We start from the raw sequence: 13,941 nt of genomic DNA on the forward strand, positions 1-13,941 counted from the left end.
TTGGGAACTACACTGGGAACTTCTGTGCCCCTACCCTACATGACGGCATAGAGGATGCTATTAGATGACGCCATAGTTAAGGTTAGGAAGCCTGTAGTGAAGAATAAGGCAGTCTAGATGCAGAGCAGTGTTGCCAACCTCTCAAACTGAAATGTACTGACAGGACACCCAAAATTTACTAACAAAACCATTTTTTTTACTGGCACTTAAAGTATATAAAATGATATTTGCACTGTTTTGCACTAAAAATGGTCAATATTTAAGTTACAAACATGTAGCTAGTGCTATAAGCAGTGTGTTTAAGGTATAACAAAAGGCAAAAAATATTTCTCAGGTTAATATAACCCAACACAGAGTTCCCCTTTACAACAGAGTCTTCAAGGTTCCCCTTTACTGTGTAAAAGGGAACTCTGATGTAAAAGGGAATTCTGTGGACTGTGATGTAAAGGAGAAATCTGTGGCGTCTGATGTAAGGGGGAATGCTGCAGACTCTTGTGTAAAGGGAAACTCTGATGTAAAGGGGTCTCTGGTCACCAGAGTGCCCCCCCCCCACACACACACACGCACACAGGAGTCCACAGAGCTCTCCTTTATGTCACAGTGCACAAAGTTCTCATATCAGAGTCCACAGGGTTCCCTCTTACAGTGTAAGGGGGAACTCGGTGGACCATGATGTAAGCAGGAACACTGCAGACTGTCTGTGATGTAAATGGAAACTCCAGAGTTTGCAGGATTCCCCCTTACAATACAAGGACCCTGATGTAAAGGCTAACGATGCAGATCATGATGTAGGGGCGACTGCTGTCAACTCTGGTCACCCAAGCCCCCACTTACATCAGAGTACACAGCGTTCCCGTTTACATCAGCGCTCCCATTTACATCAGGGTCTCCAGAGTTCCCCCTTGTGCTGTAAGCTGTGGAAATTGCATGTCCACTATGTAGAGCAGCTTAGAAATGGTATTTCACAATATTTTTATAATGAGATCTACAGATATACAGATGCTAAAATCTAAATAGCTAAAGGGGGTATGTCTACATGCTAAAACTGAAAATTCTGAATTAACACTTTGGCAATATAGTGTATGTAAGGGTGTATAGCAGTGTGCAAAGGTATCGGGACACCCCTCCAAATCATTGGATTCAGGTCTTCCAATCACCTCTATGGCTACAGTGTATAAAATCAAACACCTAGGTATGCAGACTGCTTCTACAAACATTTGCGAAAGAATGGGTCGCTCTAAGGAGCTTAGTAGATTCAAGCATGGTACCGTGATAGGTTGCTACCTGTGCAATAAGTCCATCCGTGAAATTTACTTGCTATTAAATATTCCACGATCAACTGTAAGTGGTATTATACCAAAGTGGAAGCAACTGGGAACAACAGCAACTCAACCATGAAGTGGTAGGCCACGTAAAATGACAGAGAGGGGTCAGCACATGCTGAAGTGCACAGTGTGCAGAAGTTGTCAACTGTCTGTGCAGACAATAGCTAAAGACCTCCAAACTTCGTGTGGCCTTCAGATTAGCACAACAGTGCGTACAGAGCTTCACGTAATGGGTTTCCATGGCCGAGCAGCTCCATCCAAGCCTTACATCACCAACTTTACACCACTACATCGGTTGCAGTGGTGTAAAGCATTAATATAAAGGATAGTGAGCGCTCTCATAAATATCAGCAGCTAGAACACTTCAGGCAACCACAATGCCTCAAAAATAACAGTATAATCTTAAAACAACAGAGTGCAGCGCTTAGCAAAGTAAAAGAGTCAATAAAGTAATAATCAAGTATCCACAATGATTCACTGTAGAAATGCGAATTCCCACGGCCTCCACTCTGTCAAATAACAGAAATGTGCACTCACCGGAAACGCATGGGTTATGCGCATGTGTGATTATGCATCACAAGCAATGGGTACATCAGAGGTTAGGCAGCCAGGCATCTCCCTCACGGTGGGTCATCACAGACTCTTTAGTCAAGTCCAGGGGTCCCCTTAAGGTCAGCCAGGTGCTCCATGCAAAAAACCTCCTCTCAGGGTGGCAAAGTGCTTTCTCTGTGGGGATGATAGCTCCAAGCAGGAGCCCCAGAAAACAGATGCCAGAGATAGTGTAGTATGTCCAAAAGGTAAATTTTTATTTATAAAAACAGCAGGGCAGTGTGCATATTAAACATCATGTGAAAACATAAATATGCAGCAGTACTGACCCCAGTAATGATGACCGCCGGGCTTCCTCGTGGCTCCGGCGGTGGAATGACGTCACGCTCTGCACAGCTCCTCCTTAGGCCTTTCGTGCTACAGGCACATCATCAGAGGGGAGGCTGTACAGAAGCGTGACCGACGTCAGTGCCAAAAGTAGGGAAATCGGCACATGCGCAGTTAGCCGCGGCCATTTTCCCGAGGAAAGCGGGTACTGCGCATGCGCGAGCACGGCAGCGCCATTTTGCCGTGGATCCGCGATCTAGCACATAACAAGGAGGAGACAGAGAAGTCTCATTACACAGATTCCCAGTACCGATTGCCGACTATGCCACAGACCCCAGGGAATTATTGCAAACACTATATCCCTAAATGAAGTGATAGCGCAAAATACATAACAATAACCGTGCGCATAATAATCTATGGGGTACAAAGATCCCCTCAGTGAATGGCATATAATTATAATAACGGACCACGGCATCTTGGGGTGATCTGAGAGGACTCTCATCCAGGAATACAAGAACTCCCTTCCAGTTAAAGGAGACCCCCAACCAGGAGGAGTGCAGGGTAGTGATCTGAGGGGACCTGAATACAGACCCAATCCCCGCCCTCCTTCAGTAGCAGACCCCTGGCCAGGAGGAGTGCAGCCAGCTGCTTCTCCTGCCCCTACTGGAGATGGTGAATGGAGTAAGCGGACATATCCAGAGCACATAGGAGTCCCCAGTGTAGAGGAGGAGGAGATTCTGCACTGTCTGCGCATGGCCCCAGCTGTGGGGGCCTGTCCCCACTGCTTGCTCTGCTCTGTGTGCTGGCTGCAGCCACTCTATTCCCCTGCCGAATGCCAATTTGGCAAAAAGGGAAGTGGGGAAGGTGCTGTGCAACAAGCTGCCACTGCGCCCACCTTCTCTCCTACATAATAGAATTGTATCGAAAGCAGTTGCCCCTTCTTCCCCATCCCAGCTTTATTTGTATTTGTTTATTTAATACTACTTTAATGTCATAATAGAATATATTCTTCAAAGGTTAAAATTGTCCTGTTTTGTCTCTGTTTTTAGGATTCCTTAAAAAGTATAGACCGTATTGAATATGCACCTACTTCTCCATCTTATGTAAGTATTCATTGTAGAATAGTGATTTCATGTTTTGCATTACACTGTGTACTGAGAGCTTGCCCTTGAAACGCGTTTTTGGCTCTGAGGAAGAGGGCTTGCCCTTGAAATGCGTTTGTGGCTCTGGGGAAGAGGGCTTGCCCTTGAAATGCATAAGCCTCCGTGGATTCCCAAACAGTGTCTCTTTGGCGTTTGCATTTATCTGGGTCCTACCCACCACTGTGATAGTGTACAGTTATTTCCATATCGCTGTAATAACAATTCTGTTTGTGAGTATATACTGTATGTGTTTATCCACTTTTAAATAAACTCCCTTGGGATAATGCAGTTTGCCGGTGCGCCCTCTTTTCTTTGTTTCTTTGCAGTTGGTCCCTGGACTACCCCAGCCAGTTGAGGGCAATAAGGTCCAATAGATCCCTTGGCTATTTCTTTGAGAGAACATAAAAAAGGACTGCCCTGAGTCCTCCACACTCATGTGCAGAAGGTTTTTAAATTGTATATGGCTATAGTTTACTCTTGTGTTTTTTGTATTTTTTCTGCTCCAGGGCTGAATTTAAGTGGAACTGCACTGCATCTGAGCACCACAAACCAAAAATGCTGTTTAATTCCTTGTTAGTATTTAAAGCAAACTCACCCATCCATGTTCGAATGCTTTGTTTTGCTGAGAAATCATTTTGAAAAACACCCCTGGTATTTCTGGCCGTGGCCATCTTGAGTAAGAGCAGATGATTCATGTAGCATTTACTTCCTGGAATCCATCTGCCCTTAGCTCAAGCATTGGCTGACTTTAGAACCCTCCCTCCTTTCCTGAAGACTGCTGAGATGTATGACATCATAGACATGGAAACCAGGAAGTAACTGAAGAAATGTAAAAAAAATTTTAAACAAGTAAATATGATATACTTTCCTATCCATTTACCAATGCTTGCAGCATAAGGGTTACAGAATAGTCCATGTGGATTGAGAGAATGAAGTTCCACTTTAATAAGTTGCAGGATAGTTGTAGTAACAGTTATTCTTATTATGAAAGCTACTGTCATAAAACACAACAGCAACCTGCCAAGGAATTTTGCTACAACCTGGTGCTATCACTGCCTATGTCCTACTGGTTCACACCACTTGCTCTTGCACTAATTTTTCCGCACCAAAACATACTGCCTTCTGCAGATGCATGCAGATGTCATCCTTTTTTCTTTTTTTTTTTAAAGAATATTTATTGGGTTTTAATGAGTTAAAACAATAGCAAAATGGTGAGGCAGTTATGACATCAATGTTACATCTTTTCTAATCAAAGATATAATGGTACGGCAAATAAAAATAACATGACCTTAGCGTGACGGTAGCAATTAGAAAAAGGCATTGATACAATACTAAGGTATCGAAGTTGGGTTGGTTAGTAGGAAAGAAAGTAGTATGAAAAAGTGGTAGATAAGAAGTTTGTGTGTAGATAGGGTAAAAGTAATAGCTAGTGAGAGTTATGTAATCCAGGTTTGTTTTAATGTCGTGGATTGTCAGTAAATGATGTGGAATAGTAAGGTGTATGTGTATGTCATCTGATGCCCACCAATAATAAGTCCAAAAGAAGAGTCATCCATTTTTAATGGAACCCCCATGCATTCAGCAAATGCGGGTGCATTCCTAGTCACCAAAATGCATGGTACTACATCACCATGCGGTTTTGTGCAGTGCTTTTAAGTGCTTTGTCAACCCATTGAAATAAATGGCTACTCTAAATGCACGGAAACAAGCAGAAATTATGTACACTCAGACACACCTTAAGGCCTCACTGTACACCGTAAGCTCCTACAGGAGTTTGCATCTTCAAAAGCAAGGTAAAAGCTGTCTTTTTACAAGGGTATTAATGCATGTTCACACGTGTTAACGTGCACTCCCATATCTGGCGTTAATGCATGCTATTGGCCAGAATTCTGGCCATTAGAATGCATTAATGCAGGAATGTGGGAGTGCACATTGATGCTCTTTTGAGCTTTTTCATGCTCCTAAGCGCCTATCCTGAATGCACAAAAGATGTTTTTTTTCTGCCTGTGAACTCCCCTGCCACTAAACTCCTGAAAATGCCTAGAGTGTGCGTGAACATATAGGTTAACTTGGAGGGGAGTTTACAGGCAGAGGAAAAAAAAAAGATTAATCGCCTGAAGAAGCAGCTTTTTTGAGCTGTAGTGAGCATTATGGTGTGAACCAGCCTTCTGTGTAGGGTTGCAAAAATAGTCCAGTGAATAGCTCTGTAGGCCTGGCATAAAACAGGGCAACAGGAAAAGCACACAGACTGTGTCGCCTCTGCAAAGCAGTAAATATGAAATGCACTATAAAATAAAAATGGAACTAATGGCAGTAACATACTTCCTTTACTAGGGTGACAATGCTCAATTACTGTACTGCATCTATAGAGGATCATTGTTGTCATTCTAGGACAGGACTACAGAATAAATCCCCCTTTCATCATCTCCATAATATGGGGGAAGGGAGGGGGACCTGTAGTCCCCAGAGACAGTGGTTATCAATGTAACAATTAAGAGTGCAGACGAGGCAGAGAGTGCAGGAAATTTTCAGCTCATTGGATTTCTGGCATTATCAACAGGGTTTTTTTTTGCACTTATCAACCTCTTTGCACTGAGAGTATGTTGATATGCAGCCTCTTAGCAGATGGGCCTTGATTTCGAGATGCTGCATATTTGAGTACCCAAATGTAAATAAACCTGTGCTGAGAACGCACGCCCTGTGAGCTCCTGCCATAGTTTCCAGCACCTAACAGAAAGCTCCCGGTCGCTACTTGTGATCGAGAGCTTTCAGATCATGTGACTACTGTGACAGCCAATCACGGCAGTCCCATGATCATAAACCCCTCCCCACCACCCAGCATCAGAAACCTCTTAAATTTCATCTAACATTTGAGACAAGGCATCAGGTTTGACATTTTTGAAGCCTGGTCTATAAGTAATATACACAGTAATATACACAGCGCTGAGCAAACCCTTTGGCGCTATATAAATACTGTATAATAATAATATGGAATGAGAATCGAGAAAAAAAAAGTGCCCACCTGGCTTGTCGAGGCTTCAAGCGTCTTGCTGTCTTCAAATATTCTTATGGTCTGTGTAAATTAAGATGGGGTGTGCTGCTCCTTCTAAGAGATACCTCCATTCTTCCAGAGCGGACATAAGAGCGAGCAGTTCACGATCCCCTACATCGTAATTCCTTTCCGCAGGGGATAGTGTACGGGAGAAAAAAAGCCACTGGGTGTAATAGGAGTTTCAGTCCTTGTTGCTGTGATAGGACTGCTCCCACTGCATTCTCTGAGGCATCCACTTCTACTACAAAGGGTAGTGCCGGGTCCAGGTGACTTAGAATAGGTGCAAAGGTGAACTGTTCTTTTAGTGCATCAAATGCCGCTTGAGCTTCAGGTGTCCAACAGAAGCGAATGCCTTGTTTAGTCAGATGATTGATGGGGGCGACAATGGCTGAAAACCCCTTAATAAATTTCCTGTAAAAGTTTGCAAAGCCTACAAAACGTTAAATTACTTTCCTGTCAGATGGTGCGGGCCATTCCAGAATGGCAGCGACATTTTGAGGGTCCATCTTAAAGCTTTCAGTGGAAATAATTAGCCCCAGAAATTGAATGCTCTGCCAATCAAATTCACATTTCTCTGGTTTTGCGTACAGTCCATGTAGTCTAAGGTGACCGATGACTTTCTGCACATGCCCCCCGGTGAAGTTCAATTGAGGCGGAAAAAATCAGAATATCATCGAGGTAAACTATGAAAAAGATGTCTAGGAAGTCTTTGAAGATGTCGTTAACAAAGTGCTGGAAGGTAGCAGGTGCATTGCATAGGCCAAAGGGCATTACTAAGTATTTGAAGTGCCCTAATCTAGTACGGAAGGCAGTCTTCCACTCGTCACCTTCCCGGATCCGCACAAGGTTGTATGCCCCTCCTAAATCCAGTTTGGTGAATACATTTGCAAATCTGAGTCTCTGAAATAGTTTCTGGACTAAAGGCAGGGGGTATCTGTTTTTGACTGTAATTTTGTTCAGTTCACGGTAGTCCACACACGGACGGAGGGAGTGGTCTTTTTTTTCAACAAAAAAGATTCCTGCTCCTGCTGGTGAAGTAGAGGGGTGGATAAATCCCTTGTTCAAGCTGTCATCAATGTATTCCTTTAGTACCTCTAATTCACGCTCTGATAGTGGGAAGATCTGCCCAAAGGGAATTTCGGCCCTGGTTAATAATTCAATTGGACAGTTGTATGGTCGTTGTGGTGAGAGCATGTTAGCACCACGTTTGCTAAAGACGTCTAGGAAGACACGGTAGGCTGCGGGAACAACTAGACATAATTCGACTATGTCCATGCATAGTAGGGGCACAGCTGGAGAGGACATTTGGGGTAGGCAATGATCATGACAGTAAGCCGATTGGAAGTCCACTTTGCCAGTTACCCAGTCAATGCTAGGATTGTGTGCTTGTAACCAGGGAATGCACAGGATAATTGGAAATAACTGTACAATTGGTAGCGGAGTAGTCTCCTGAGTAACTGCCCCAGATTTGAGGCTGGATCCATCAGCCAAATATACAGAAAGTCTCTGTGTTTTAGCCCATAAGGGTATCTGTAGTTGGCGGGCAAAAGCTGAATCAATAAAATAACTGCAGGCCCCAGAATCAATGATGGCGGAAACTGACAGGCTTCTTTCCAGAAGCTGAAATGAAATGGAGATGGCCACCTGAGTGTAGTTGATAGGTGCAGATGGTGGATTAGCAGGTAAAATGGTCAGGAACTTATGCAACTTTGTGGGGCAATTCCATACATAGTGGCCTGGCTCCCCACAGTAAAGACACAGATTATTCTGTCGGCTACGTTGGCGTTCTTCAGGTCTAAGAGAGGGCCACAGTAATCCTAATTGCATAGGTTCGGGCTCTTCGGCTGATGGTGCAGCTAAATTGGTTGGTGCCATGCTTGCTGGTGGTGGTGCCCTGGCTAGCATCCACACTGGATGGAACTGACCAGCAGACCTTTCTAGTTGTTGCTCCTGGAGATGACGGTTAATCTGTATGGCCAGATTAATGAGGCCTTCTAGCGTGGTTGGTACTCCTATGTGGGTTAGTTCATCTTTGAGAGGTTCGGCAAGGCCTAAGCGGAATTGGTAACGCAGGACAGCATCATTCCAGTTAGTATCGGCACTTCAGCGCCGAAACTCAGAGACATAGTCCTCCACTACCTTACGTCCCTGCTGAAGAACATGAAGAGCTACTTCTGCTGATGTGGATCACTGAGGATCATCGTATAGCTGGGCCATGGAGTCAAAGAAGATACTTAAGGTAGATATTTTGGTGTCCTCTTTCTCCAGTAGGTGGTGGGCCCATGCCTGTGGTTCCCCTTGCAGCAGGGATATCACAAATCCTACTTTAGTTGCCTCTAGTGAAAATGTGTGTGATTGTAAGGCAAAATATAATTCACATGCGTTACGAAACACCCGGAACTTACTCCGGTCACCTGAAAACATCTCAGGTGTGGGTACTCTGGGTTTGGGTGAGAGCATCATCACAGCAGAAGTTCCCATGGTTATTGGAGTAGCCGCTGGAGCAGGTGCAGATGTGTACTGGCCGAGGTTGCTGGAGCGAGTAGGGTCTGCAGGCGATTTTCCAGTCAGTTATACCCTTCTTGCAGAGTCTTGACAGCTTGGGTTAGTGCTGCAATATGGTGGCATACCTCATCTGGAGGAGAGGCCCCTCTCTCAGGCTCTGACATGGCCTTCTGGTACTGTCACATACCTGGTAAGGGAGCCTGATATGGAGGTGAGGGCGTCCTCTTGCGGTTCCTGCTCAGTGCGCCTGATCGAGTAGACAGGGAACACGAGAGCCAGGAGTAGCACAAGTGCCGGGTATGTCTGTGCTGTCAGCTGATGGTGCGTCGTTTGGACGACCAGAATGCAGGTGAGCTGCGGATGCGGGTCAGCGGAAGATGCAGGTAGCAGGAGCAGCGGCAGGTAGGGTTAGGCAGTACTGCAGATAACAAGACACAGGCTGAGGAAGAAGTAGAGTCAGACAACGGAATCAGAATACACAAACAGCAGATGAGGGGATTGGGAAGACCAGAGGGCAGTGTCTTCTAGTGCAGCATCAGTTTAAATAGCCCACCTGGCGCCATTCTGACAGCGGGCGCGCACACCGGTGTGCGAACGCGTGCGCGCACACACATTTGCGCCCATGCTTATGCACATGCGCAGAGATCCAACTGTCAAGGACCTGACACTGGCACATAACTGTGCACCTGCTCATACTTTGCTTTCCCTGACACCGTCCACCTAAACTGACAGGCCGGGCAAGGAAAGCATCACACAGGGAAGCAGCCAAGAGGCCCATGGTAATTCTGGAGGAGCTGCAGAGATCCACAGCTCAGGTGGTAGAATCTGTCCACAGGACAACTATTAGTCGTGCACTCCACAAATCTGGCCTTTATGGAGGAGTGGCAAAAAGAAAGCCATTGTTGAAAGAAAGCCATAAGAAGTCCCGTTTGCAGTTTGGAAGAAGCCATGTGGGGGACACACCAAACGTGGAAGAAGGTGCTCTGGTCAAATGAAACCAAAACGTAACTTTGTGTGTGGCGGAAAACTAACACTGCACATCACCCTGAACACATCATGTTGTGGGGATGCTTTTGTTCAGCAGGGACAGAGAAGCTGGTCAGAGTTGATGGGAAGATGGATGGAGCCAAATACAGGGCAACCTTAGAAGAAAACCTGTTAGAGTCTGCAAAAGACTTGAGACTGGGGGGAGGTTCACCTTTCAGCAGGACAATGACCCTAAACATAGAGCCGGAGCTACAATGGAATGGTTTAGATCAAAGCATATTCATGTGTTAGAATGACCCAGTCAAAGTCCAGACCTAGATCCAATTGTGAATCTGTGGCAAGACTTGAAAATTGCTGTTCACAGATGCTCTCTATCCAATCTTGAAGAGCTTGAGCTGTTTTGCAGAGAAGAATAAGCAAAAATTTCACTTTTTAGATGTGAAAAGCTGGAAGAGACATACCCAAAAAGACTTGCAGCTGCAATTGTAGTAAAAGGTGGTTCTACAAAGTATCAACTCAGGGGGGCTGAATACAAATGCACACCACACTTTTCAGATATTTATTTGTAAAACATTTTGAAAACAATTTATCATTTTCACAATTATGTGCCACTTTGTGTTGGTCTATCACATAAAATCCAAATAAAATACATTTACGTTTTTGGTTGTAACATGACAAAATTTGGAAAATTTTAAGGGGTATGAATACTTTTCCAAGGCACTGTATATGTTTGCAAATGCTAAATAAAAGTTTTATTTTTGTTCCATCTGTAAATTTCAGCAAAGAAATAGTAACTGTGCACTGTACAGTTAATTTACTTAGGCAACAAAGATAATTTTACAAAGTGTACTGAAACCATTGTATACAAATGCATACCGTGATAAAGGATAATAGGAAATTCTGTTCCTGTCCTCAGGTTGCAACTCCCAGTGAAAAAAAGGCACGATCAAGACTGACATTCTTCAGCAGGTATATGCACCTGTTATGGTTAACATTCCTTGGTTCATCAGATTATGGTTCTTCTGTAAAGCATTCATAGGCATGGGTGCATACAGAATGACAGTGGCTCAGGCAGAAGTTAGCACTAGAGGCACTGATTGTTAGTGACAGATATAATGCAGCACTAAGCACACGAGCTTGTGGTGAAGCACTGCATAAGGAACACTCAGCAGTAGAGCATCAGAAACACCATCCAGAACAATGATTTTTGCATTTTGTTTGCATAGGAAGTGAAGTGACATGAAATGTCACAGATCCTCCTCTTAGTTTGGAAGCTTCCCCCCCTCTCCAACAATAGATCACTGCAGCCAGCAATAGAACACTATAGGATGTGACCTGTTGCTGCAGAGCTGCTGGGGAAACCTGAGGGTGGGGCATCAGATGTAGAAAAGAGTCTGGGGAGGGTGAGGATGTGGCAGATCAGGGATGTTGGGGACCAAAAGGATAAGTGCTCTTTAAGAAACATTGGTACAGTTTTAACTTGTGAAGCTTCAAGAGGCTCAGATAGCATGGAACAATAAATGTTTTACTCCTTATTGAATATGTTAAACAGTGAATATGAAACATTTACTTACAATGTTATGTATTTACCTGACTTAAAAAATGTAAAGTATAAATGAAATTGTATTTGGAATTGTAACATTGTTCTTTGGAACCAAACATAATAAAGGAAATACAGTATATTTACAAAACACCAGAAAGAAAAAGTAACAATATTAAAATGCTACTAATTGAGCTCCACCACAATATTACAATTATTTAGCAGTATCTGCACATGTCTTTAGATGTCCTCCTGGATGTGCTGAGAGCTGCCTCTTCCCCACTGTCGTTGCAGAATTATGGCAGCTCCCATTGCAGGCCTGCTTTTGAAAATGCTAATGCCTCTCTGTGTCTGACATCGAGATGTTACAGTCACAGACCTGGAACAAGCATGCTGTAAATGAATTTCAGAGTTCCTTATCTCTATACTTTAGAACTTGTTAATCTTTCATGGCAGTGTCCCTTTAAAGATTGAGATGGCCAAGAACACACCCAGATCAGTTTGGGTGTATATGATGTACTTCTTAATAATTAAATGAAGTGCTTTATTTGCCAGATAATGGAAAGTGTATATTTACTTATCATATTTACTACCTGTAGTGTGGAAGTGGAACTTGATGCAGTTTTTATGTTCTCTGAAGGCTTTCACCAAAAAGTATCTGGAAGATTTATCACCCTTCCTGACCAGACCATTTTTTTCTATTTGGTGTTCCGCTATTTCAGCTAATAATTGCGTGGTCATGCAATGTTGTACCCAAACAAAATTTATGTAATTTTTTTTTCATACAAATAGTGCTTTCTTTTGGTGGTATTTGATCACCACTGGGTTTTTTATTTTCTGCACTATTTACAAAAAAGAATTTTGAAAAAAACCCCAATATTTTTTACTTTGGTTATAAAAAATATATAGTAAACTCAAAGTTAGTCATAAATTTAGGCCAAAACGTATTCTGCTACATGTCTTTGGTAAAAAAAATTCAAAAAAGTGTATATTAATTGGTTTATGTGAATGTTATAGCATCTACAAACTATGGTATAGATAATGGCATTTACACCATTTTTTGCTATGCGGCGCTTTGCTGGTTTAACTGACAATTACGCGATCATGCAATGCTGTACATAAATGAAATTTCTGACATTGTTTTTCCACAAATAGTGCTTTTTTTGGTGGTATTTGATCACCTCTGGGTTTTTTATTTTGTGCGCTATAAACAAAGACAAGCTTTTTTGAAAAAAAAACTATATTTTCTCATTTCTGTTATAAAAAAATATTCCATAAACTCAAAGTTCATCATAGATTTAGGACAATAATGTATTTTGCTACATGTCTTTGGTAAGAGAAAATCACAATAAGTGTATATTTTTTGGTTTGTGTGAAAGCTAGAACGTCTACAAACTAGTGTGAAAGCTACAACATCTACTTTCTGACTGCCTATCACATTCCTTAAGGTGCTAAAATGCCAGGGCAGTACAAACACCCCCAAATGACCTTTTTGGAAAGTAGATACCATAAGCTATCTGCTGAGGGGCATGTTGAGTCCATGGAAGATTTTTATTTTCTCCAAAAAGTCTTTGGAAAATGACAAAAAAATTATTTTTTTTTTTACATAAAGTTGTCCTTTAAATTATATATTGTGCACACATGCCATGGGCATATTTGGAATTACACCCCAAAATGTATTCTGCTACTTCTCCTGAGTACCACATGTGTGAGAATCTTTGGCAGCCTCGCTGCATACAGGAGCCCAAAATCCATTTGAAAGCCTTATGGTGCGTAGCTTCCTCATTTCACTTCCTCACTACCTATCACAGATTTGGAGGTCCTGAAATGCCAGGATGACCCCCCCCCCCCCCAAATGATCCCTTTTTGGAAAGTAGACACCCCAAGGGATTTAATAAGAGGCATGGTGAGTATTTTACAGATCTAATTTTTTTTCTCGCAAGGTTTTGAAAAATGAGAAAAGAAGAGAAAAAATGAGATCTTTAAAATACTCACCATGGCTCTTATTAAATTCCTTGGGGTGTCTACTTTGCAAAAAAGGGGTCATTTGAGGGGGGGTGGTACTCTTCTGGCATTTCAGGGCCTCCAAAACTGTGATAGGTAGTCAGGAAGTGTAATGAGGAAATAAAGCCCTTTAAAAGCCTGAAGGTGCTTATTGGATTTTGGGGTCTTGTACGTGGCTAGACTGCCAAAAAGTCTCTCACATGTGGTATCCCCATACTCGGGAGAAGTAGCAGAATGCATTTTGGGGTGTAATTCCATATGTACTCATGGCATGTGTAATTTGTCATTTAAGTGACAACTTTGTGGTGCCATTTTCCAAAGACTTGTGGTAAAAAAAATTCTTCTATTGACTCAACATGTCTCTCAGCAAATAGTTTGGGGTGTCTACTTTCCTAAAAGGGGTCATTTGGTGGGGGGGGGTTATCTTGACATTTAATGCCCAGAGTTAGAAGCTTATGCTACACATCACTCACTCTTCTAACCACTTTTAAGTCTTTTCTGGCAGTATTT

The 13,941-nt window shown here is 42.9% G+C and overlaps 1 protein-coding gene across 8 annotated transcripts in view; it reads left to right on the forward strand.

Annotated features, from left to right (window-relative positions):
• Positions 1 to 13,941, forward strand: part of PARP4 (poly(ADP-ribose) polymerase family member 4) — a 346,684-nt gene that overhangs the window by 284,978 nt on the left and 47,765 nt on the right. For all 8 annotated transcript variants that reach the window (XR_016309539.1, XM_089666213.1, XM_089666217.1 and 5 more), the window contains 2 exons: positions 3,251 to 3,304; positions 10,804 to 10,856. Coding sequence is in view for 7 of the 8 variants with exons in the window: in XM_089666213.1 (XP_089522339.1) it covers positions 3,251 to 3,304; positions 10,804 to 10,856 (107 nt within the window). In the remaining variant the exon portion in view is untranslated. The remainder of the gene's footprint in view (positions 1 to 3,250; positions 3,305 to 10,803; positions 10,857 to 13,941) is intronic.

The sequence above is a fragment of the Staurois parvus genome, unplaced genomic scaffold (assembly GCF_062004578.1).
Source record: "Staurois parvus isolate SC_StPar_1 unplaced genomic scaffold, SC_StPar_1.0 ptg000050l, whole genome shotgun sequence".
Lineage (NCBI taxonomy): Eukaryota > Metazoa > Chordata > Amphibia > Anura > Ranidae > Staurois > Staurois parvus.